The sequence below is a fragment of the Anopheles moucheti genome, chromosome X, assembly GCF_943734755.1.
Source record: "Anopheles moucheti chromosome X, idAnoMoucSN_F20_07, whole genome shotgun sequence".
Taxonomy (NCBI): Eukaryota; Metazoa; Arthropoda; class Insecta; order Diptera; family Culicidae; genus Anopheles; species Anopheles moucheti.
The window spans coordinates 15,440,867-15,468,837 of record NC_069142.1 but is presented as its reverse complement, the minus strand read 5'-3'; the positions used below and the strand labels follow the sequence as shown (position 1 = coordinate 15,468,837).

At 43.1% G+C, this 27,971-nt stretch overlaps 1 protein-coding gene across 1 annotated transcript in view; it reads right to left on the bottom strand.

The window, feature by feature from the left end:
- Positions 1 to 22,580, bottom strand: part of LOC128307161 (uncharacterized) — a 52,046-nt gene extending 29,466 nt beyond the window's left edge. The window contains exons 1-4 of the mRNA XM_053044898.1: positions 22,482 to 22,580; positions 15,969 to 16,375; positions 9,019 to 9,198; positions 3,363 to 3,454 (exon numbers count right to left, since the gene is read on the bottom strand). Of these exons, the coding sequence (XP_052900858.1) occupies positions 3,363 to 3,454; positions 9,019 to 9,198; positions 15,969 to 16,355 (659 nt within the window). The 5' untranslated portion in view covers positions 16,356 to 16,375; positions 22,482 to 22,580. The remainder of the gene's footprint in view (positions 1 to 3,362; positions 3,455 to 9,018; positions 9,199 to 15,968; positions 16,376 to 22,481) is intronic.
- Positions 22,581 to 27,971: the final 5,391 nt, after the last annotated feature.

Below are 27,971 nucleotides of genomic sequence, written 5' to 3'. Positions count from 1 at the left end.
TTCGTGCGGGTGTAAACTGCCCGTAGTCACGTCAACGGAGACACGAGTCTGCTAGACCGGTACGGGGGTTCAGTAGCATATTGGTTCTGGTCGATGATAACCCAGTCCCTTTGTGCTAGAGCTGCTCGAGGCCTCTCGCTACGGTAGACAATGAGCAAACATGTCGTTAGTGGCGTGAAAGAGGTTGGATGGTGCAATGGGCAGCGGCAGAGGAAGCGCCACCGACCACCGACAGCGAAGCACCGTGCAGGGTAATGGTTGTCGATGATATTGTCCGCATTTATAAGTTCTCTCATCCTAGCACACTCTTGAAGTTCCCGGCTCGTACGCACACAATTTTCGGGTAGTTGGTTGTTCTCTCTACTTCTTTTTCTTATGCTGGTGTGCTTTCACGTTGGTGTTCACTGATGCTCCTTAAGATCTATTTCTTGCCCACCGCAGCAACAATTGTGCTCTATTATTTGCCGAACACCGAACGTCGCAGCGAATGAACAATCGTCTTTAGAACCTGTGGTATCTTTTTTTTTTGTCTTGCAATACATTCCCACTGTTGGAAGTCAGGTGATCAATGGTTCATGGAAGCTTCGACAGCTAATTCATCAGGACAGAGCAAACAGTACCACCGTGAACTTCTTCACCAACTATCCGGAGATGTCTGGACCATCACTCATCGAGTTTCGAAAAGCGATGACCGAGTAGAATAGAGAACTCCAAACATTTCCAGATCCAAGACTCGTCTATCGTCGCCGACGCTTCGGAGCAATGCTCTCCGTACATCGAAAGGATATTCACAACTCACAAAACCGCACCGGATGTTCCCATGTCCTGCAGCATTCCAAGGCATGAATAAACAATCAATTTTGAAACAATCCCTCCCGATGGTGGGTGTTACGAAGACGACGAGAGTTTGCGGGTGATTGTTTTTCAATTTTCCCTTAAAATAAAGCAAAAACAAAAAAAAACAAACAACAGAAGGATAACACGGAGAATTGGGCAATTCTCGGTTCACCTGGAACGGTTTGTCCCATATGGCAGAGTAAGGATAAGGAGATAGCTAAAAAGAGCAACCATCGTACTCCATCATTTCTGGTTCGGTAAAATTGTGGTTTGAATATTCCTTTCGTTTTACGGCAACGGAGTGCTTATCGCTTGCGTTGCCACGGACAGAATGGAAAAGCACCTTTTGCGTCCTTTGATGCGTCTACACTGAGTGCGTCTTAGGCGTAACAAAATTCTTATCGTTCGAGTCGTATGTTGCTACGTTGGGTTCCCAGGTTTCCGTATCGTTTCCGTTATTTTTTGCCTGACCCTGCTTCCATCCAGACAGCATTAACTGCTTCTAGCAAGACAGTACGTTTTGGATTGACTCTTTTCATGATGACACAATGTGAAAGGTATGGACAAAACTATCAAACCAATACTAGTGTTGTGCTTAAATAATCTTTTGCGAAGCGAATATTTCGAATTTCGAAGAGTATATTTAGTGAGCTGTCATTCAAATCAGGAATCGACGGCATCGGGAAAAATTTATCTGGAGTTTGAAGATGCTTCACTCTACCGATAGATTCCATAGTGCGGTGTGGTATGATTTTTTTTATGTTCCTGTACACCGCAGGGGTTATTTTCACATGATTGATATGTGTATACACGATTCTCCCACTGCGCACCATCATCATCATCAACGTAATCATGTTTCCTATCAACTTTCCCGACCTACTTCACCGTAGCACACACGCGCGATAACTATTCTCGGAAGGGTTTCCGGCACAGGTATAGGGAGCAACAATAACTGAACCCGAACGTAGTGCTGTTCGCATTCTGTTCGCCATTTTAGCAGTCCGCTTTGAGTAGATTTTAACTCATTTCACCAGGGACAACTATTACAATCCTGGGAATTCGTGGAAAGAGAGCGTGTGTGTATGTAGGAGAGGGTGAATGAGGCGGAACACTGCGCACCATTGGATAGGATAGGTGAGTGGCATGAAAAATAACATAACAACCTCAGTATCGCACCTTAAACGCTAGGACAAACCGGACGTTTAGTGAATGGATCCTCCAGCCAGGCGTTTTACTAACCTCTTTTCCTATTTCTTCCTTTTCGCAACGGTGATATATATAATCCTTACCTAGCTGCCGATTTCTTTTCTCTCCAAATAAATCTCTTCTCCTATATAAATACTCTACTTTATGCGTAATAATACCTACATTTACTTTCTATAAACCTTTTTTAAAACACAAATTACACCCTTTAAAGCAGAGCATTCCACGTCCTGAATGCGTGGTTAGCCTAGAGGTTAGACGAGGACCCATTTCATTAAAACGCTGAGGTTGTTACAGCCCACGAGATAAAATAGATGGATGTACCTTCTCGTGGATTTGTATTTTTGTTCGCATTTTCATCAATCAATTCAATTAGAAATCCATCAATCTAATCGAGTTGCCCCGCGGCAACGACCTGCGACAAAGTACCGTGGAAACATGCAGAGAATGCGGAAAAATAATACCTTCCTTATTGGAAGTAACACTTAAAGAGAGATAAAAAAGAAGAAAACACACACACACAAATACAAAAAAAATCGGTACCATCATGACTGTATGCACGGCAAAGGATAAAAAGGAGAAGAGTGAATGAAACAAAACAAAAAATAAAGCCGTGGAAAGGACCGCTCACCGGATGATGTAGGAGCATTAATTTAATAATCAGTCCAATGTTGATTCTGATTGTTGGTTCGAATATTTATTACTATCGGCATACTAATTGATCACTAATGGATGTGAATAATAAATGTATTAGCGCTCGAGATGTCCTGTATGCAAATAGAATTGTTAAATACAACCGTGACCAGAAAGTTATAGCTTCGCTGGAGTTGAAAATTCATATTTTATTACGCCTTTGACTCACATGTCTCACAACATAACTCCTCAAGCAAGTAAGTAAGTATTGGGGCGGCCCGATGGCATGATAGTAGCGGCGCCGGTCTTCACGCGAACGGACCGGACCAAAATCCCATCCGGACCAATCCCCCCTTAACATGGACTGACTATCCGGCAAGAACTCTTGAGGTTGTTTTGCCGATAAAAAATAAACAAAGTATTAGGTAATCTTCACTTCAGCTTCAGCATCATCAATGGCTTTATGTCGACTACAGTCAACTTTTATGATCATACTGCACCGTTTTTTTTTTAATGAAAGGATTTTATAAATTCATGTAAGGATAGCTATCTTGAAATTAAAAGTTCTATTTCAAGAGCAATTTTTTGTTCTAAATAAATCGTTGCAAAACAAGTCCTCCTAAAGGTGTAATAGCGCAAAGCTCGTATCTTCAAAACCGACATTTAATAAAGCTTAATTTCATACTTACATGATCACGAACAGACCGCGCATATACTCTTGCATGTCATCTACCAGGTTGACCGCACAAATTCCCACACCGGCAAAATTTGAAAGATATATCTAGAGTTTCAATCCCCCCCGGAAAGGAAAATGGAAACGTTATTAATAGAGAGATTTGGAAGGTTTTTTTAAACTGCAAAGAGCAAATAAAGCAAGAAAAACATATCATCGGACAGGATTTCCGGCCCCAATCACTGCTCCACACAGTTAAGCTTTCATGCTTCCACCTCTGGCGACTGTGAAGAGAATGAAAAATAAAAAAGAGCTTGCGGCCACCCCACATCGTTTAACACTAGCGAGAACTGGCAGCACAGAACGTCCATCGTCCGCAACCGTAGCGAACGGAGAATCCATGCACGAGCCCGTAAAATTAAACATGCCCCATAAATTCCGTCCGGGCAAAAACCAGCGCCCGAGACAATCATCGGTGTGTCTCTGGCTGTACGTTCGCTTCATGTTCGCTGAGCACTCTGCCTCCCGGTAAAAAAAAAAGGATTCAATTCCTGCCGCGCTGCCGTGCGGCAGGCTCAGGTGTGTTGCGGTAGCTCGTAAATTTTACCATTCTGCTCAGCCCATTGTGCCGTGTGCGATAAGGAGTGCGGGACAAAACTCCTTCCCCCGTGCGCTAGTGAATAGCACCAACCAACTGCTTGTTCACGACCAACAGCCGCGGTGAAGATGGGTCTCGAATCTCGAAAAAATCTCAACGAGCATCAGAGCGCCACTCTAGACGGGACTAATACTGTCGAGCCGATCGCAACAAGCCACCCTTCACGGGCGTATATTCGTTAAGCGCTGGTGGTTCACCTGACACGGGCCGGTTCAATAACGACCATAACCGAACCGGGCACTGTAGTCACCCAGAAAAAGAGGAGGGCGATGGGAGGGGGTGGGGGATAGGGGGTGGGGGATAGAGGGAGGGTTTAACTAAGGCTCGCTAAGGTCAAATGTAGCGAAAGTGAGGTTAAGATCATAATCTCTTAAATAAAACACAACATAAGAATTGGCTGTGTGCCCTGTTACCCTAGTCACCGGTGTGACCACACCGACCGGGACCATCATGTAGATTAATTTCGTTAGCATTTTCCTTTTTTTTCCCCCTGCGAAACCGTGACTTCCTCGAACGGAGATTCATTTTCTTGGTCATATTTCAAACCAGTGCTTCGCTTTTCGGTCAGAAATCTTCCACGCAGGACACACGCGTAGGACGAGCAGCTTTAATTTCGCAGAACGTCCCATTGTGGTGTGTCCTGTGGGCATTTGTATTGAAATTAAATTCTGACCAAAAAATTACAACCGAAAAATCTTGGCTTGAGCCGCTTTAAAACTTGTTTGGGCTCTTCTTCGAATAAAAGAAAGTTGTTATAAAATGGAGGTGAATGGTTAAGGCAAAAGGTGGTTGATTTTTTTTATTTCATAGAAATATAATTATTTCTCAATTTAGACAAAATTTCGTCTAATGTTGAAGAGATGTTTCTCAAGAAGAGAAGTGGTATGACAATATACAACAGTTTTGTTATAGCTTTACTATGTTGAAGATATGTAGTTAAAGATTATCCACTGGCTCCGGTACCGGTACCGAAATGCATTAATTGTTTACTGAGCAGCATCTTGTTCTTCAAAGGTTACGCTCCTTTGTTTTGTTTGCCTTAAGACTTGTTTTGTGATTTTTTGTCATTCTTTTCCCACACACCCTCCCCCATATAATGCGTTCACGTAAAGGGCAAACCGATGTACGCTAGCGAAGGAAACAGATAACTCCCCCTCCCCCTCCACTCCACACCTACAATAACTGAAAAAAATGGTTGGAAAACCACTTGGCGGAAAATCGCTTCCAGTAAAACAACCGGTTGTTGATGCAGCAGCCACAACACACTGACGAGCAAGGGGTTTTGTTTTCCAAGGGTGCGATGAATTCTGATTTTCCAATGTGAAGCCATGTGGTTGTCCCGTATCGAAATTGGGTGGTGTGCGCGTTTTTTGAGTGTATCGACAGAGCGGGACCGTAGCATCGTGCCTGCAAGCCATCGACGAACGATGGGAAAGCACGGCGAAAAGTATCAACAACAAGGGATCTAGACGGTGAACAAAAGCATCTAACGAAATGGCTGGATAAGACAACAGTTTTCCACATACACACAAAACCCGAACGAAAACAAAAGCAACATTCTGCAACGGCTGGGCGGTATAATGTGGTACGCGATGCGACGAAAGGAGGTTATAAATTTTCATTTTATTTGTCGAAACCTATCTCCCACCCTGCGGGGTATATGAGCAATCGAAGACGTGCATCATGTGTGTGTATCTTGGGATAGATGTTTTCTCATTGATTTTCAAATTCAAATTTAACAAGTCTTCGCCGGCGATCTAAAGCAAACAGAGTTTACTCGCGTATCAGGAATGGGGTTCCATGCCCCCACCTGATACAGCAACTGTTGCATGTTTTGTTGATTCGAAGGTATTACATCAAACACTAATAGCAAGGGGTGGAGTATTGGTCTTTGCACGACAGAACCGGACCAAAATCCCATCTGTACCAATCAACCGTAGCGAGGACTGATTATCTGACTACGTGGTAAAAATAAATCTAGTAAGCCAGAAATGGTAGACTTCCCAATAAAGATGCTTCTGAATTCTCTGCCATGAATTAACTCGTTAACTCGTCGAATTGACCATGTGAAGAGAGCTGCAGGACCCCTTTAAACCACTTCCGCCGGTCGAGCGATCTCTGACGGACCGGTTAGGAATGTATAGGGCAGATGTCACATACATAGCTAGATATATAGTTTTAACTTCTGCTTCATTAAGACTGCTTGTTTGCAACTTGACGTACAATCCGCAATACTTTCAAGTTGTTATACTCTCAATTTTCTGCGTCTCACGAGGTAAATACCATTTGTGTTTTTACTGTGGAAATGATTGCATATTATTACATATATTACAGCTCCAAAGGTAGAAATGTGTATTTAAAAGTCACTTTGCCAACTTGGTCAAGCAGAAAGCAATAAAACGTACGAGAACATCCCGAAGTCTGAAAGCTATATTAATTTGTTACGCATGCATGCAAGCAAAGGAATGAGGAGGTTGGTTTCGATCCCACTCCCAGAGATGATGGCGAATTCAAGCATCATGAAAGCGCCGAATCGGTATGGGAGGTTATGGGGATATCATACGTTTTCATTTCCAAAAAATTTCCCCCAAGCATTCTAAGCGCATGTGGAGACGTCAACATACTCCAGCAGTACTGGAGCGTGCTCGTCAGGGTATTTTTCCGGATTTCCAGTTCTCAATTCAACACAAACGGCAACGCATTTTGGGAAGCAATCATCGTAAGAGCAGTGTGATGGTATTTTGTCAGCTGCTTGATTTCTCTGTCGTTGTCGCGTTAGAACCTATCACAACTTACCAGAACTTTATAGGGATTTTTGTCGTCTAGCTTTTTTGAAACATGTCCATGCAAACGCCGTCACACAACGGCGATTCCACCTCCGGCACACGGATGTTGACAACATTCGCCACTTGCGCAACCAAAAACTTTTAACAGCTCAACAGCGGCAAAGAAAAACGAAACCCAATTTCTAGCAAAAATCGCTCGCTCTCCGCTGCAAATCCCAGCCGGCAAACATTCCTCGCGCATTACTGCGAAAATCAGTGAATCACCGAACCGCAAACAACACACACATCAACGAGTTGTGCATGTGTGCAAAGAAAAAGGAATGATGATCGATGGTCTTTCCGTTCGACAAGACACGCTGAATGATGCGATAGGTGAGTGAGAATTAAAACTGCATGCCCACCCATTTGCGTGGGCTTTTGATTTTTTCCGCGCCCGCTACGAAAGCCTTTAAATGGTTCCCATCGTAGCGTTGAAAGAGGATTTTTCTTTATTCTCGCTATACAAGCCCACACACTGGTGCTAGCGAGAGTCCACCGGTGAAAGTTGATAGCGGCAACATGAGATGGAAACGATCGAGAGTTGTAGAAGTGCGTGAGGTATTTCCCAATGAAAAGAAGGGCTTCTAATATTTGGCTATTCAAACTTTGAGAACTGGACGCAGGTGGGTAGTTACCCTAATGTGGACCCACTGTTAACAATTGCACTGCTACAACACATCATCAAACAGACAAAGACATCTCACATCGTACAATGGTAATGATCGTACGCTCACTGATAACATGCGGAAGCGGTATCAGGTACTCACTGCAGCTCAAGTTGAATGTATATAAGTATGGGTTCGCTTCTCGATCTTTTTGCACAAACCCTTTAACCCGATCGCTTATTTTCTCGCTAGCCGATTATGGACGATAGTGCGTTGGTAACAGGAGGAAACATCCAAAGTAAAAGGTGCGCTGTCGCCAAAAGGATAAAGCGAACTTCGGCTTAGACGACGCGGATTGGGTTGTAACACGAGTAGATGGATTAATCTTCCTCCACCGTGGTAGTGGTTGTTGACAACACAGAGCTCGAAAACAAAAAACAAGATCGAAGTGATTTATGGCACCATGCTCGCAGACACACACAAACACACCTGTTCCCCGTTTTTTTTTGTACTGCGATGTTCACGTGTGCGTGAATCGCGAAGCGGCTCGTCGATTGAGCGGAAAATTTATTTCATACAAAACGAAGAGGCAAAGAAAAAAAGCTCCCCGACGGACAGTCGAAAAGAGGCTAACGAAAACCGGCCTGTATAAGAGAAAATGTAAGTAAAACCGAAATAACAGGGTACCGTTGATGACCAATAAGGAAAAAAAGGTCTTTTCCTCACGAACACGACCCAACCCGAACGATGGCGGGAAAAAAATGGTTGATAATGGTGATACGGGTTGTGAAGACGGCAGGGAGGGAAAGTTGGAAGGAGTGGCGGCACGGGGCACCCATCAGCACCATCATCATCTACCCCCATTATCACAACCATTTTCTCACCGGTCGAGGGCCGTTTGTGACGGCTATTCATGTGCTTTCGCGCACAGAAGGGAACGAGAGTGAACTTCATTGTCGTGTAGTACCCGAGATGGTGGACGGTGTGTAGCGGCGAACAATCGTGGCGTGCTCGTCACTGAATGGTGCTGCTGCCCCATCAACGCCGGCATTCCAGTACAAATTCTTGCCGAAAAATTCATTGAAATTGGCAGGATTTTGTTGGACCCAATTGAACGCGTTTAAATTGCTTCAAATCGATGTTTGCGAGGCGGCCAGACAACAGCTGCGTATTCCTTGTGTAGATCGAACCCAACATCAGTACAGGGACTACATGCAAAGGGGATTACGAATTTCTAACGCTAACCTTACAAACAGACCCCGTGATTTAATAGTTTGCCGTCGACGTGGCAGTTGAAGAAGAATATCTCGCCAAGCGTCCTTTACATCCTTTACAGAAGATACACGACGTATGAAGAGTACGAACGCCAGCCAATGGCGAGTCAGGTTTTATCCCCATCAACATCGAGCCGATATTCGCATTGTCATTCGTCAAACCGGGCAACCCGATCGCGATATACCCGCAAGGCATCTAGTTCTATCCCGGTGAATTGGTGCTACAGTTGACCGAAACCCCAAAACAACGCTCGAATGCCTCAGCCGTAACATCACCGGGCGCGACGAGCGCATTTCCATTGCTACTCACCCCAATGTCCAGATAGGTGGTGTAGATCGGGTACGGCAGGGCGATGACCAAACCGGCCAGCCAGGAAGCGCAGCTGCACACGAACGCCGGCAGCCGTACCTTCAGCGGATCGGTGAGCCAACGTTTGCGGTCCCAGGCAATCAGCAGATGCGACAGCATGGCCACGTGCAGCGGGATGTCCTGTGTACGGTGAAGAGATGGAAGAGAACGGACGTATGATGAAATGGTACGGTCCATTGGTTTTTGACAAATAAAATAACATTATACAATTCCTGGAAGTAACTGACATGGCGTTTGTACCATATCGGTGCCCTTTGTTTTCTGGCGAGTCAGGCTCAACTAGTTAGGGATATACAATCCTCAATGTCAGAAGGACAGAACGTTTAGGTAAATGTTTTACTCAATTTGGATATCACAGCATAAACACTCGAAAGAATTTGGAGAATTCCGAGAAGGTATTTACAGCTGATAGAATTAATTCCACTAGAAGTTGTGTGATGGGTCATTGTGTATGAAAGACACTAATTTACACAACGTTTTTACCGAAACTAACGCTCGACATCGAGCGCTGACCTTCCATACAATAACAAATTTATCTAAAACTTATCTCCTGCTTCATCGAGACCCTTCCTCAGCACATTTCATTTTTACGACCATGCACTCCAACGTTTACCTATATTTCCCCATCGATTGTCTGTTACCATCAGCGTCCCGCCAAATCAAAGCTCGGGCCATCAAATTGATCGCCGCGGCACGTGAGACGCTATAATGAAGCCACTGTGCTAGCAAAGCTAATAACTAATTTTACCTCCTTGTACAACAAACGCTTCCATCCGTTCGTTACCATCCCCTTCGTTCAGTGAGGAAAGCTTCAACACTTCGTCATGGTGACACAAAAATCGATTTTCGATTTGGTTCGCTGTGTGGCGAACAAAAAACCGTGATCCGTGAAACTTTTCGGCAAACCCAAAATTTCAAAACTGAAAAGTACTCGCGTACCAACGCGCCGGGGTGCCGAACGGTGCATAGATGTGGTGGGTTGCGGATACAAAAAAAAAATCGTACATTGACTGCGGTCGCCATTTTACTGGTGAAAAGCAAATTTCAGTAAAGGTTTGCCATACTTTTGCGTAACATATTGTGCCTTTATCTAGACCAGGGGTCTCCAAACTTTTCCGTCCATGGCCCGCATTGGATGTAAGTAGTTGTAGTAGTTGGGGGCCATTTAAACATTACCTTGTGGGCCATTTACACAGATCGTGGAGGATTTCTAGGGCAGCAGTTTGGCGACTCCTGATCTATAAACCAATACAGATTCTGATATTCACTGATGGCATATACATAAATACTGTCTGTATTAGACGAAGAAGATCCGACACAACAAACTCCAAATGAAGATGACATTAATAACGACCTTGCTTACAAATTCGACACATGGAGAGGAAATGGCAGCAGTTTAGTGACTCCCGATCTATAAACCAATACAGATTCTGATATTCACTGATGGCATATACATAAATACTGTCTGTATTAGACGAAGAAGATCCGACACAACAAACTCCAAATGAAGATGACATTAATAACGACTATGCTTACAAATTCGACACATGGAGAGGTAATGGCAGCAGTTTGGCGACTCCTGATCTATAAACCAATACAAATTCTGATATTCACTGATGGCATATACATAAATACTGTCTGTATTAGACGAAGAAGATCCGACACAACAAACTCCAAATGAATTGACATTAATAGCGACCTTGCTTACAAATTCGACACATGGAGAGGTAATGGCAGCAGTTTGGCGACTCCTGATCTATAAACCAATACAGATTCTGATATTCACTGATGGCATATACATAAATACTGTCTGTATTAGACGAAGAAGATCCGACACAACAAACTCCAAATGAAGATGACATTAATAGCAACTATGCTTACAAATTCGACACATGGAGAGGTAATGGCAGCAGTTTGGCGACTCCTGATCTATAAACCAATACAGATTCTGATATTCACTGATGGCATATACATAAATACTGTCTGTATTAGACGAAGAAGATCCGACACAACAAACTCCAAATGAAGATGACATTAATAGCGACTTTGCTTACAAATTCGACACATGGAGAGGTAATGGCAGCAGTTTGGCGACTCCTGATCTATAAACCAATACAGATTCTGATATTCACTGATGGCATATACATAAATACTGTCTGTATTAGACGAAGAAGATCCGACACAACAAACTCCAAATGAAGATGACATTAATAGCGACTTTGCTTACAAATTCGACACATGGAGAGGTAATGTTTTCTTTGAAAGTTGTCCAAGTCGTCCAAAAAGGTAGAAATCTAGACTGACATTGTTGTTGAGATACTCGATAGGGTTTTGGGCTAACAATCTACACTACAGTCTAAAGAACTAAGAGCACACGTTGTGACCCACCTATATGCCCAAAAAACACCTCTCTTAGACACGGACTCTGTCCAAAACTGACAACACCTCTCAGCCTCCCTATGGGGCTATGATATATGAGTTGCAGGATGAACTCGCTATAATACTACACAGCTCTTAACCTCTTCATCCACATCGGACAGAGGTGTTGTAGTAGAGGTACACGTTGCGGGATCTTTGAGGCCTATATTGAGGTAATCAGGAGAAATGGGGACATTTTATTGGCAGCTGACGGTGCTTAACCGTAAGTGTTTAAGGAGAACTTTTTAGGCAGGCCACGGCTTCAAAGTGATTGCCGCTCCAGTTGAGTAAGTCAGTATGTAAAGTTTCGAGAAACTATTTTTTGTTTAAATATATATACAAGGTGATAGCTATATATTTCTGTACTTAACACGGCTCATCATATTTGCTGCCCTAAAATGTAGCATATGTGTGTTTGAGCCCGTTCCTTTTCACAAGGGAAAAGAAATAAAATTCAATACCCCGACCGCGTTGAAAGTAACGTAAGCTAAGTTACGGCACTAGTACGAAACACGTACCTAATTGCGAAAGTAATCGCTTAACGCTTTGCAGTTTGTTGGTTGTGAGTGAGCTGCTACTAACGATGAACCATGTTTGCCTGATCGAAACTCATACACGTTGTTCGTGGTAGGGAAACATTAATTTTCTGCCTGTACTTCCCATCCCGAAAGTGAACCGCCCAGCCAAACCGGTGGCTGAGATTTCATTTTTACAGCAAATGTAATCCAAAAACCATCCGGGCACTGGTCGTCCAATTTTCGCAAACGCATGCACTTTTAAAGCTGCGGGAGCTTTCGCAAATTTTGGCCTCCCTCCAAAATACAAAAAAAAATACACAAAAAAGGACGCATGCAAACTTCTACTCTCCAGACGGTGCTGAGCACACGATCCGCATGGAAAAAGGTCTCTCCTGCCATTCGGTGTACATTGTTTCCCTAATTTTGCGAGATGCTAAAGTTGCTGCTTTGGAAACCACGGTACACACAGCCACCGAGCAACCACTTCACTGTTTAATAATAGACAGACTGCTCGTTTGTTGCAAAGATTAAGAAGTCCTCGGTAGAAAGTGCGCACCGCACACGTTCGGTGCCGCTCAGAACGATACCCTCGCACACATACGGTACGGTCGCAAAAACTCCTGCACACTAAATGTGAATAAAGCACCAAGCATCATCGGATCGATTCTAACTGACGCGAAGGTATGTTCCAATGCGCGTACTATGCCACACACCCAGCCAAAATCTTCGCACCGTTGTGTTTGTGTCGGGAAATTAATTTGTATTTGCATAAAACTTTCATTTATCAGCCGATTAGCTCCGGTCGGCGCCGCGACTAATTACTGAGTGGGGACGGACGTCACACCGAACAGCGCCCTAACACTAACCCTCGTGTTGCCTTTCTGATGGATCTCTGTTCGACGCGCTTCGGCCCATTTTGCCGGAGCTTCTTGGAAGATCTCGGAAGGAAGGCTATCCTGCTGTTTCATTGTTTTCATTGGACGTTCGTTTTGTGACGTAAACTGTGGAACGTTATTTGAGTATTTTAAAGGTATGAAATATTGACCCGGTGTGCCAGTGTGGAGAGCAGAAATTAATAAGTGCCTCGGTACGACCACATATCTTTACATTTTCTCTTCAAGCGATTACAACACGCGTATGAATGGATCAATTATTGTGTCATAATTATTTCAATAAGAAACAAAAATTACAGTCACATCATCATACGCACCCACGGGAAAAATATGGATCCTTTCACCGATTAGGCGGGAACGCATTCCCTGGAGCGTTACTTGCGAAAACTTCAACTTCCGCTCAGATGGGCCCTGGAGATAGGTCCGGTAAACTTTCTGCGGACCGCTTTGATGGTTGCTCCGCGCAGTAATTTAATTTCAAATGTCCATTTTTGTTTTGGTTTCGTTGGACCGTGCGCCGTGTTTCAACGGGGAATAAGAGATCATTTCACCCTTTTTTTCCGGGTGGAGTTCGCTGGCGTTATTTTATCGTTGTTCCGAAACACAGCGCTTTTCGTCATACTTAGAATTCATCGAAACACACACGCAGACACATACAAACACACATGGTGTAGGCGTAATGGCGTCAAAAAGGTTGAGGTTTGTATTTTGGGTTATGTTTTACCAACGATGCTGTCCAAAGATCGAGAACGGCAGAAGGCGAAAGTGGTCCGAACTGAAAGTTCTCAAAACAGTGACTCTCGCTTTCATTAACGGATGTCCGGTGTTTGCATAGAAGAAAAAATAAAAAAAAGACAGCCATTTCATTCGAATCAAATTAGCATTTCTAATGAAGTTGATTCCATTATTAAGCAGTAGTAAGCATTCGCTTAATTTCTGTCACCTGTCAGTAACGTACGGTGTGAGCAGGCGAGTACTAATGTAATAACGAGTAATGGCTTTACCATAATTTTTAAAATATATTATCTTATTCTTATTTGTCAGTACAACAACCTAAGGAGATCTAAGCGTGCCACCATTTCTGACTTTCTGTTACCATATTGATAGTCTGTTCTGCGTACGGGAGATTGGTTCGGTTGGGATTCTTAACCGGCTCTGTCGTGTGAAGACCGGTGCCGCTACACCACCCCAATATATTATTAAAATAGTTCATGAAAATGGTGGTATTTGAAGGGGGTAAGCCAGCTGTTTTGAGTGAGTTGAGCGAAGTGTGAGCGCAAGGTAGCTCAAAACGAGAGTGCTAGTTTTCCAGTTTGCTGACCTGGTTTTCGAGCCCTCACCTACCAACGCGCTTATTGCGCTCGTTTATACTTTGAGCTACCTGTGGAGTGCTCTAAGCTCGCTCAGTTAGGTGAGCTGAGCGATTGAGATAGCTCTTTCGCTCACGAGTTAGGAAGACTAATACACAAGGAATATCTTGTGTTTGATGCGTAATTCACAGAGTATCATCTTTCATAGTGTAAATGCTTGAGGTTGTTCATTGAACCAGTTTGATGGGAATGCCCCTTCTGTTGTTATAATAATAATTTATAATTTATAATTTGAAAATAATCATATCGACTGCACTATTGCTACCATTCTCCAACACTTTCTCATTTTATCTCTCTTTCTCTTTGTTTTTCTTCATGAAAATGAGAAAAATCGCTTACAAAGCACACACACACACACACACACACTCTTTTTTGCTTTATCAACAACCCCCTTCTTTCACTATTCGTTCGTTGGAACAATTTAATGATTTTAACTTTTTCTGCACGAATAAATCCGATCAGATTTGGGGCACCCTCCGAATACGAGCAGATAATGGTGTGGTGCGGGCCCGGGAACGGGAAAAAAATCGATGCTTCTCGTGATTCGCGTGGTTAAATATTTGCACGCCCGGATCAATTAATATTGCCACAAACGAATCGCGCGTAGGTTAAGGCGAAAAAGAGAGAACGAAACAGACACATTTGATTAGCCTTCCTGCTCTGTTTTGGTGTGGTGAAGTAGCAACACGCGCGCACCCCTTTCGCTAAGGGTCGCTTGCCTTGATGGAAACACACTTCATCAACCATCCCAGCATATATTCACGATAAGTCTCGCGTGTAATGCGTTTGCGGCCGCTCGGTTGCTCGCGATTTTCACGCGTAGAAGAAGATGAAATTGCTGTGCGCCCGAATTGGCGTTGCCAATGGTTTTGACTTTTCCCACCTTTGTTTTTTTTTTACGGGGAAAGATGTTTCGCCCGGCTACCCACAAGTAAAAATCAATGGTGGATCACGAGCAATTAAGCAATATGGATTAAATGTATGGCGGTGGATGGTATTTTACGAACGGTAATGATGTTGTAAGGATTAAATTCTACATTCAATGAAATCTTTCCACAGTGACAGTTTTGGGATTTCCTGCTTCAATCTTCTCAATTACGTGTAAATATTTTCATTCACATATACATCAAAACAAACAAAAAATAGGCCCCCACCACTAGCCGAATCATTTGCACCAATTTATCTACACACATAACCGGGAAATTTTCCATTGTTCCACTCAGGGTTGCGGATATGACTAAAACAAGGATCAACGTCCAACGCTTATGCCCGCAAAAGAAACTTTGAAAAACATCAATGATTGCCAGATACAAATCCCTGCAAACCCTTCATCCCTATCCCTACAGGAAGCCGAAACACACCCCGGAGAGGATTAATTTAACACATCTACATGCAGCCTTGCACTGTTTTAGTTTTTAAGCTAGAGCTAAGGGGATGTAGAATAGCCGATTACGGCGTCTGAGCTTAGGAAAACTTTTACTAAAAAAATTCGTTAGATGAGTTTAGAGGGAATAAAGTTTAGATCATAGTTTAAAATATTCCCATCAATTAGCTTAAAGCAGCGAAACACAGTGGCACATTCACTTTAATGTTTTTCGAAAATAAATCTTCGCCAGAATCACACAGAAAATGTTGAATACGTAATATAATAACAGAGGTTAGGGATCTTGTTAATCTACTTGTACACTTACCTGTAGCAACGGCAAAAAAAAGCACATAAATTGCCCGAACACCCAGTTCTGGATGATCATTACCATCAGCGTGATCGGAAGTACGAACGCACACTGCACACAGTGACAAACGGCCAGGTTGACGAGGAACGCGTGCGTTACATCCCGGTACAGCTTGTACTTGCTGATGTAGACGATGATCATCACGTTGAGCGTCAGCCCAAGGGCGGTCGGTATCGCGTACAGCAGGATGAACAGTGGATAAATGCGTGCGACGACCGGTTTCAGATACGGGGCACTGTAGTCACTATCCGCGCTGTAGTTCTTCTCACCCAGCAACACCTGCATCACCGCTGCCATAAACTCCTCCGGGATTACTTTCCCATCGCTAATTGCCGGAGGTCTCATCCTAGCGCTATTTACGGAGTCTTAGATGCGGGAGACAAAAAAAAGTGAAAGAAGATCATTAATTAGACTGCTCACCGTTTTTTGTCAACCCCTCTTAACATCTTCATCAATAGACATCAAAGCTTACTCTTCAAGAATACTTAACGCTCTGCATGTGTTGGCAACGAAATATATTGTAGTGTTTAAAATAAAACCTTCTAGTTCACTGAAGAATAGACAGGGAGAACCTTCCAGATATTAAAAATGAATCTTGATATTTGGAATGTGGTAATCTCTCAATAATGGAGCATGAAACGAAAGATCGAAATTTGCGATAACTTTCAGATCAGTAGGAATGAACTGAAACGCGACTGAAACGCGAGGCCGCTAGGATTGGATTGATGCGACAAAGACAAAGTACCTGCTTGCCGGGGGCTCTGATCGTGATAGAACCCGACTCGGAAGCAGAGTATCAGTTGACGGCGACGACCTCGAGGTGGTAGAGGAGTTCTGCTACCTTGGCGCGATCGTAACTTCGGACAACAACGTAAGCAGCGAAATCCGAAGGCGCATTGTTCAGGGAAATCGTGCATACTACGGGCTCCACAAACTCCTGCCATCCAGAAGGCTCCAGCAACACACGAAATGCACGATATACCGCACACTGATACGTCCGGTAGTCCTCTATGGCCATGAGTCATGGACAATACGGGCGGAGGACGCCAACGCTCTCGCCATTTTCGCGCGGCGGGTGCTACGGACTATCTTTGGCGGTATCTTTGAGCAGGGAGTGTGGAGAAGGAGAATGAACCACGAGCTAGCTGAGCTGTTTGGCGGAGCAGACATCCTAACGGTGGCTAAGGCCGGAAGGATACGATGGCTGGAGCACGTGATGAGGATGCCGGACTCATGCCCCACCAGGAAAGTGCTCGCCAGTGACCCGTTCGGCACAAGGCGCAGAGGAGCGCAGCGAGTTCGTTGGCTGGATCAAGTGGAGCAAGACCTGTCGGAGATCGGGTGCAGCCGGGGGTGGAGGAATGCAGCCTTGGACCGAGTTTCCTGGAAACGGATTGGTGACCTGGCCATGTCAGCACGACGTGCTCAACTGTGAGCGGGCCAAGAAGAAGAAGAAGAAGTAGGAATTCTGGCTAGGAATTTCTGGAACTGGGTCTCCCATTGAATCTTCAAGGCTGGATCTTGGATATAATTATCTCCAACATCTCCAACATCATGTCCTCAGGTATCTGTTTCAGTATCTGTTGGTTGCCTTTGCTAAACTTTAACAATAGCGCGGTAATCAAACACATTTTCGAGAGTTGCGATATCTTTCAGAAAGGTAGGAATAATCTTATCCTCAGCTCAGCAACTCTTCGAAAAATCCTTCTACCACTCCTCCTCTGTCCCTAAACCTAAATGACCTAAACAGACATTACGAGAGAGGTCGTTCGATGTCATTCTCATGACGTGATCAGCCCCCCGGAACCTGGCTAGTCTAATTTGCTGTAAGCGAAGTAGAACGCCTTACAGCTCACAGAGTTTGTCTGTGTGGTGGTTTCTCCATTGTCCTTTTACACATACGGAGCTAATGTCTACAGAAATCGTGAGTAATGTCCAGAGAAATATTGTGCTCCATCACACCGTTCCAATTTCTATTCTCCAGCAGGTCTGTGCTAAATAATTATTCTTGGCCACTGTTTCGCACAGAAGCTGATTTCGCGCGTGTAATCCATCTCGGCTAGCGTCCCATATTGTGCCCTCGCTAAGCCTTTGGTTGCTTTGTTTTGATTGCATTATTTACCATCCACTCGCGGGGAAACCCAAAATTGATTACAACGTTCGGCACCGTTCCAACGTTACCCAATATCGGCTACAGGCTCCATTTACTTTCGTCCAGCCTCTTTACACCTTTGCCCGACACTTTCCAAGTGTAGACAAAACGGAAGTGAGACCAACAACAAGAACAATAAAAAATAGCAAACACTCTTAATTGACGAAGTTTTGGTGTATGCCCAGTCGTGAACTTCATGCACTCATTCTTCCTCACATTCTTCCATCATTTGGTTTACTATTGTAGTTCTCATTTTTTTTTTTTTTGGTGGGGCGGGAGTCTAACCCAACCAACCGAAACTAACCAACCTTTCGCGTTCATGTGAACACGCAAATCGATACACCGCGGCAAGGTTGGAGATCAAGGGCAGAACAAGGAACAAATATGGGACTTTCTCCCATGGCACCTCTCGAGCGTGCTATTGATACGCGCGCTTTATAACCCTGTTTGCGTAGCTTTGCTTTAACTGTTTTATCGCGAGCGAGTAGCTGCCCCAGTCACCAGCCATCGATTCTCGCCGGTAAAAGCACATACTTTAGCTGGCGTTTCCATTCTTCACTGTAACGCTGTTAAAGCACTAGCGGCAATAAAGGCAAATACTTTCGACAGGAGTTTTGTTTCCAAAAGCGAACGTTTATTTTACTGTACCATGCTTCTTTTTTTTGTATGCTCGTTTCATTTTTCCAGCTTTCCTTTGCCACCGATAACGGTACGTAATGCCCACAGCTAGGCAATAATATAACCGAAACAACAACGGCAAGCGAGAAAACAAAACTCGGCACTTAAAGAATCTTGAAACCGTCCAGGTGCAAGACTTCATTATTGATTCTCTAGGGCGTATTCAATTATTCCACTCTCGGACGGGAGAGATGCCGAACCGAACATAACGAAGATAGTTCCTTTGATGGGATTAAAACCTATCGCCGAGTCAGGTCCAACCAGTCGGGATGCTTGAAACTGAACCCAGCACAAAACCACCCATTTTCAGTTTCTTCTAAGTTAAGGGCCGAGTGGTTCTGGGTAAGAAGCAAAAGTAAACACCCACACAAAATACAAACGTGTACCGATTACGGGTAGCGAAGCGCACTTGCATCCTAAAAGAAACATTCACACACATCTACACACACACACACCAAGAGGAATAGTGAGCTGGTGAGGAAAATTCGCAAAAGTGCGATCGAGCGGTTGCCGCGCTGGGTTACATTTTATATCATTACGCCGTTTCTTGCTTGCGTCGTTTGTTTAAATGTTTGCCGTACCGTAGAGTTCCACCGAGGGAAACATTATGTTGGTAAATTGCTGTCAGCGGCTGGCAGAATGCAGGTCGCTTACCCACTGCATAGGCAGCAGCAGGTGAAGGCTTGGGTACGTTGGCTGCCCAAACCCAGCACCCCAAACTAGTCGATCTTCATTTATTGCCCCAGGGTCGATGCTTTTTATCGACAACATTAATCGGCTCGCTGGTCCGATTGAATCATGTTTGCATTGAACGGTACGTGTGTTTTCGTGCTTTTCCTTATCGTGCTTGTCAGTGCACCGCGCCCATACCCAGCTGCCAGATAGGGTGCAAACGTGTACCGTCATTCTTGTCCATTGGAACCCTCTGTGCGCTTGATACCGGCTGCTCGGGCATTGGGTTTTGCAACCCTCGGGAGACATTGCTGAGATGTTGTTTCTTGATTTTCAATGCATATATCGAATGCACGGCTTGCTACGATTTAGCAAACGCCTGAGCAAACACTTATTAAAGGTTTAGAAAACAAAACTAGAAAATCTTTAATTAAATTGTATCATCCCGCACTGCGCCTGAGAGAATGCAATGCGTAGAACATAAGTGCTCCAGTGCACGAATGCTTCAACTGAACATACCACTGATGTATTTCTTTGTCGAAATCCAAATAATAAGATCCTTTTTTTGTATAAATTAACAACAAGGAGGAATTACTAGCGAATCGCTACCTATCCGATTTTATATTTAGACCACTGCATGAACAACTAACACGACAAATTTGCATGCTTCAACCTGTGAGCTGTTTTCCAACTAAATCATAAGCACGGATCATTGGAGATGCAACTTTTAACAGACAGTTGGATTGTGTTGTGCTTGCAACCGACGGTAAACAATTTTTAACGAGCTAACTTTCGATGCAATTACAGCTCGGGCTCGTTAGCCACTGTCCGGTCGCGGTACAGTCACACTCCAGCCGGGCATGTGCATTATCCAGGGCAGGTTAATTAGTGAAGAACTTGGACGATTGCAGATCTGTATCGTTTCATGAGGACAGATTGATTGACTAGAATGGGAACACTTCCGTGATTGGCGAGATTTGCACCCAGAAGCGCTACAGCGGCATCGTGTGGCAAAACTTTTGCCAGCAGATTTTAATTAACATTGGCTTTAGAAAATGATACGGCTTCGTGGGCTGTACTGTACAACTTTGCTTCATCGCCCATTCCGCATATCTTCGCAGTAAAAGAAATTGATTTCGCATCGCCTGCTGCATTATAGGTACATTTTACCTTACTACCCTATCGCCGCTAAGCTAATCACGACGTTCCCAGTCAATTTACTCCCTCATTCAACTGTGTATTAGAAAGCAGATATGATCAAAACAGGCATTTTATAATGCACCATCATGGCCATCGTGTGCTACCTTTTTTTGCGAAAAGCTCCTTATCCCCGTGATGCGAAAGGTGCCCGGTATGAAAGCAATTACCGTAACGAACTACGACAGTGCCCGGCAAGATCTCGCCATAAACCACCTGATAAAAGGGATAAAGGATGTGTGCCTGCCAGGGGCACGCGGTGTGTCGCCTGGGCATTATGCCGCACTCACACTCACCCACTTTATTTGATGTTATTTGATCTTCTTTCGGGGCGAACGGGGGATGCGCGCAGGATGACAGTTTTTGTGTGTGTTGATTCGCTTTTGCACGGTCGTCGGACGCACGCATAGTCCGGAACCGCAAAGCAGACGACTGAATAAAGTATCAAATGTTATTACTAGATCAATTCCCAATCCCTGAACGATGGAGAAGCTGCGGGGAGTGAGGAGGCAAGGAGGGAGACAACCTTTTATGCAGCCGCTACACTATTTGACGATGTGACGGCAAAGACTCGCTTCTGTACGAAACTTTTCAATAAAGTGTATGATCAAACGGGAGCGGGGGAGTTTGATATCCTTTTTATTTCACACGATGCATAGACCGCCGAGAAATATTCAACCGCAAAGGTATAGTAAACCACAAACAGCCGCTTCACTATGGACTATATGGAAATGTCCTGTTCTTCGTGAAAGACCAGGCGTCTCCATTGTGGTGTCCATTTGTGTTTCGCTGCGAATTTTATTTTCCACAAAAAAAAACTACACACCCTTTGGCAGAAAGGAAATATTGCATCTATTGTAATTCAATGCTGCAACAAAACCTACTACATCGCAAATAGTTTGTTTTGTTCTTATGTAGCACTACATTTTTCCATGGAGACGCCTGGTACTTCATGTGAGCGTGCGAAAATAACAACCTCTCAAAACCACAATATTCGCATAAAATCGTACACGCACCGTACGGTGTATTCTATTACACTTCCACCAGCGCAATATAGCATGCGGGAGTACACATTGAAGAGTTAGTGGGTGAAACAGGAGCGTATGTTCTAACACCAACACCAAATGACCATTTTTAATTTTCTCCAACCCAACGAAAAGGAAATGAGGCAAAAAGCTGGGAAATTTAACGACATTTTTTCTATTGCACTAGTAGTAATTTTGTTTGATAATTGTTTTGAATGGCAATCAAATATGAAAAAACGGCATCGTCGTACCACAAATATTTTGTTTTTACGCAAGACGATAAGTCACACGTTTAATTAAATTTAAAATTCCAGCCGTAATATAATTATCTTGTTAACGCACGGGATTGGCTGTATTCATATTGCGCCACTACTGGCTTTATGTACCGTGTTCGGTGTGTATGTTCAATTTAGGCCGAAAACAGCACCGGTAGCGTTAATGAGGCCGCTTTAATTGAACACATTTGTCCCTCCTTTTTTTAAAAAAATATTTTGTTTTGAATTCAAATTTATTTTGAAATATTAAAGGTCACATCCGTTTTGTCCTGTCACATTTATCGGCTTTATTTATAAAGCATATCCGTTATCCTGTCGTGGAATTACAAGAAATTGTACACATACGGAAATTATATGGCAACAAAAACGAAAAAAAAAAAACAAACAAAAAATCGCAAAAATTCGTACCGAAACCACACGTGCTGCCAGGAAACCATAACCAAACGGCCCAACCCGCTTTCCCAAGACTTACTCGTGGGGGGTTAGCTTTGGTGCTTCTCGGTTCTTGTAAAACGGTGTACCGGAAAATCCTACCGGAAGCAGGCGGATTAGATTTGATTGAAGCTTCTCGATCCTCCCAGCCGTCCGGACGGACAAGGGGAGCGATGGGTAAGGGATCGATATATGTGTGGTCGCAGTATTGGCTGCGGGTATGATTGATTGATGAAAGTCACCGAAACGTGAACGGTACCGGGTCGATCATTGTGCTTCGTCGCACGCACGGAATGTGCGCACACACTGGTTGGCGCGCACGAAATGGAAGAAGAAAATAAGCAAGAAAAAAAAGGTAACCGTCACGCCAGGCCGGAAACGTAAGTAATTTGAACGTGAAATTTTTGTAAAACCGTGAGACGGGCCGTTATTTTTGTCGCAACGGAAAATAGGCCCTGAACTAATGAGCCATTATGTGGCAACTTAAACGAAAATCGTTCGAAAGTAAGGAATCTGAGTCACGACACAAAAAAAAAAAACAAAATATAGGTCGATATGCACAGCAACATAAATTAGTTAAGAAATTATTCCGAAAAAGAGAATTTAGTTAAAAAAATATGCTTACTTTTGTGTAACGTTTAAAAAACAAACACACGTACCATGCAACCAATAAGATAGAGGAAAAGCGTTACAAGAAATAACGATCTTTCCCAGCCCGCGTACAGTATTACATGATCGGTAACCGCTTCCATACACTCAAACGCACACACGGACACCCATACGCACGGAGTTCGGTAGTCGAATGATTTCGGAAGGAAATAGGTTGATAGGTGACCACCCGCGATTAACCAGGTGGGTTGAGTCTGTAAAGAAAAAAAGACAAGAATGACACACCATTATTTGTTTTGAATAGTGAGGTGAGCAAGATACTCGAATAAAAGAGCTGTATATATATTGTGTGTGTGTGTATTGTGGCAAGAAAATGTTAATAAAAAATATACATAAAATGCCTCGAAACATGTTACATGATTGTTTCGTTCGTCTTCGCTCCTGTCTTGTAACACAATAGTACTGAAAGGGATATTATGATTTTACCGGATAGCTCGATGTGGTACAGAAAAGGTAGAGAAGGTAGCAAACGATACCACAGCCAAAAGCAATATTTTGCTGGCAAATATGAACGGTAAATTGGCAATAACCAACCAGGTTGATGGAATTTAAATTTTTGAATCATTTGCTTATCTTTATTTTAATCTTACCCCTCTCCAGACCCTCCCATCCCTTACCCTCTGCCATCTCCTTTATAAACCAGTTTGTGTCTAGGGGACGAAAAACAGAAAAGGGAAGCAAAAAGTGTATTGCCAAGTCGCACACAAACCACAACTTAATCGCACAGTAACAGTTGCGCGACGGCCTCGAGGCCAGTGTTGCCAATCGGATGCTGCTTTTGACAGGCGGCTTTGATTAGTTTTAACTCCAACCAACCAAAAGCCAACCCGGCCCGCAACGCAGAACGTTCTGTTGACATGCTTTTACGGTGGGAAACATTTTCTTCGGTTAGATTTCCACGGCACGGTCATGGCACGCCATGAATTCTTTATTTTTTGTTTGTTTTTATGCTTCCATAACCACTCAACTTTTACTCATTTTATTCCTCTCATTTCAAATCTGCGAATCTATGCAAACTTTTAAAACTTTTACGAATGAACGAATTGGTAGAAAATATGATTTTATAGCTTTATACATAAGAATATTGTTTTCACTTTAAGAAACCATTTAATAAAACGAAAGTAAAATGAAGCATTATAGACAAATTAAAACAATAACAAAATAATTCCGAAAGAATTACTAAATCACTAAGCTAACCATCTCAATCGACATAATTGCTGATAACGTAATAATTTTGAAAGGATTGCACACGTCTAGGCGCCTCACATCTAACTTTAGACGCAAATTTATGAAAGACAACCGAGAACAGAAGCACTGTAGTTCGTATCAGCCAACAAAAAAGAACTTTCAAACACAAACGATAATAAGAAATGAAACTGAGAAATAATCAGGCGACCGGGAATGAAATGAGTACACAATGCAATCATTTCTCGATTATCGCTGGACGATCCGTTCCGCATCGTCTGTGGTTGTATCCCCAGGATAAAACAACCAAGCGGAAAGGATCACATAAGCAAACCGACTCGCACACACATTCGTGACGGGTAAGAAAATATGAATTTTCCTGTTTTGTTTTTTTGTTGCTCTCTCTTTCTCTCTATCTCTTTCTCTCTCACTTTGCACTGGAAGGTTTTGAAGTTTGGGCGTCCTATACTGCCGCAACACCGGTGTGCTGCTTGCTGCTGCTAATCAACAAGATTGTGAGCAAACAAACACATAAAAATAAATCCTTTCTATTGCTCCGCACGTATTCGAGAAATTGGTAAGCTTTCTATTCTGCCTCACCAGTTTGTGGAGTTTGTTCGCTTTTTTTTGCGCAATTTAGCTATTTATTGCTAACAACGTTGCAGCACGGATCCGATTCCGATTCGTCTTAAGCTGGGGGAGAGGGTTGATTACCCTTTGCCAGTCTTCCTTCATCCGACGGTCGTCCAACGTAATGCCAAATTAGTGTGCTCGAACCCCGTAACTTCGGAGCTGAAGTTGTAGCAAAGCAATGTGGCTGAGTAGTTTAAACTATCGTCACACATTCGCTACATTTGCGGACGAAGAAACGATCCCGGGAGGTGGTTTGAGGTTTTATGGTGAACTTCAAACGAATACAGCAAAGCAAATGCTGCTGAAGCAAACCTACCACTTCTATCGGAAATCTCGCACTATTAAGAGTCTATTCAAGGGCAGGCACCTGCTCCACCATCCCTGGTTAAGGTATTCCGGAATGAAAAACAGAATTATGCGATACAGCTTTTGCAAGCCCGATCACGTTTCTCCGGCACTGTTTTGATTTTGATGTTGATTTGGATTTTCCCCGACACTGCTGCAGGATAATATCGAATATCGTTGCCCTTTTTCTTCCCCAATGTGTGCACCTTCTGGCAATATTTGCTGACAAATGTGTTTCGTTTATTGTTTTTTTTTCTCCTGTCGGAAATAAAGAAAGAATATTTTTGCTGCTAGTTCTCCGATGTCTTTTGACTTGGTGTGAACCCCACAAAGGATCCACCGGTGCTTTCAATTAAGAAATAGTGGTTGAGGCAAGCATTTTAAGGTATTTAAAGGATGGAAACTAATTTTACTTACAGACGATAAGCAAAGTGGTGTAAGTGGTAAATTGATCGCTCCTATTGCTGAAAACATGCTTTTAAGCCCTTCTCCGTTTATCCCACTAATCAAAAGTAGGAAAAAATCGGTAAACAAATTCTAGGGAGAAACGTTGAAAATTCTTTGAACTGCCAAACAAAACCGTCCTATAATATCGGCTAGCCTTAATATAATAAGATTGCTTGTTCTGCTAAGAACCACCGCGAAACAGTTCAACATCAAACGGTACGTTATCATCCAAACAAAAACGCACACGCACGCTCGCACTTACATTCATTTGGGAAAAAAATCTTTAACGTAAAGGGACGCATAAAATCATCACATTTAACGTGATTCTCCCACCATTAAAAAAAAACATGCCGTGTGTTTGTTTTTGCCCGTACAGTAAGTTCGTACAACGAAACCAATTGCATTTCGCTCGCTATTACTGTAACGAGTTTGTTTGTCTGTTTCGCTTGGTCACAGTAAGACATATCCGCTGCTTCGTTATGATTTTGAGCCGTTCGTTAATGGAAGGCAACTGTAAAAAGGGCAGAAATTTCGTGCTTTTTTTTGGTATCAGAAGGTATTATAAGCGCGATTTCTAATTTTTGCATGCACGCAACGCTTATGTTTTCATCTTAAACTTTGACAGAAATTCGACGACTTTAAGCTGTTTAAAATAATATTGGGAAGGGGTATGCTTTTTAATTAATAATCACTTAATTGAACCTTCTATTCATTTCGCATTTTTGGAAAGAAATGTCATCCGAGTGAGGGAACACACACAAAATACCTAAAAGTGACTAAATTTATCCATCAGTCAGATAAACTAAAGACTTGCAAAACACTGCACGATACACACCTCCGGATATCTGCAGCCGAAAATAAACTTTGCCACACCAAGCCGACCAAACTCGCATCCCGATCCCGGAAGCGATCGAAAATAATATTTAAAGTTGAAAGTTTACTGAATGTTTCCTCATACTTTGTAGATTGGACCATTTTGTTTTTCTTCATCTTTCTTTTTGTGAACACCATCAACGTATGTGTCATGCAGCGATAGAATGTGTGGAAGCAATAAACAAACAAAATGCTTTTATCGCTAATGTTGTTTGAAATCGATAGTTTGTGGGGACATTTTGATACTTGAGTGGTAAAGATAAAATCGGTTCAACCGAGGCAAGTGCAGGAGGATTATTTTGCATTGCGTAGTACCAGCTTGTTTATCTGGTTTTTGGTGTTATCTTCATGCTATCTTTAATAACATCCTACTAATGTGTGGCTTAATGAGCACGTAAATTAATCTATAATCGTACATACCTTTGGAATAGCCGGAAATAATTCACCTTCGCTTCGTTTGGAGCACTTTGACACGTCGTTTTGTTTCTTCTCTTATCAAGCTATCCACTCGTTTTGTCCATCCCTAAAAACTTGCACTTGTCGTAATTAATATACACTTCGGCTTCACGCTATTCCCCTATCCTTAATGCCACTAATGACAACAACCGGCACATATAATATACGCACTTTTCGTAGGACACTTTATCACCTCCATCTTTCACCACACTTGCACATGCGTAACCACTCGGTAACAACTGCACTGAACGTAAATAATAGCGTGTGATCATAAAGGTTCTATTCTCGATCGTGTTGAAAGTGCGCCGTAACACCCGGAATCTGGTTAGAGATAATTCACCAGGGCCCTCTCGGTGTTCACACGCATCCTCGACAGCTGTTCGACAACAACTGAGCTGCTAGTGCAGCTGTTTGTGTCCTTTTTATCTAATCGTGCTATCAGTCGTGCTGCTTTGCTTTGGCGCACTTCGGACCGACAGCTGGCACTTCGTGCATCCTTCGGTCGGTAGCGCTCGGCATTCACTATGGGTATGGAAGAAAACCAGAGCAGGCTTGAAAAAATTATCGACACCGTAGTGTCGAGTGGTGTACAATATACAAGGCATTTCCTCTTTGCAATTTGCCTCATCCCGGGCATACTCGGTTGTGTAACCAATAACTTTTAATTTAGATTTTTTTAAATTATGCTTCTAATTGTTTTGTACTTCAAGCAGTAATTTGGCCATACAGTGCGATGCATTCATTTAGCCGCATATTGATAAGATTCTTAGTTAAATGAAGTTCGATTCAATTTATATTTTTATTTTTTCTTAAAAAAAACATTAATTGGAAGTTCTAATCACACAAACCTTAAAAAAGGGTGTTGCATTCGTTTGACCGTACCGCGAAAAAAGTCAAAGTAATAAATCAAACTGATTTGAAA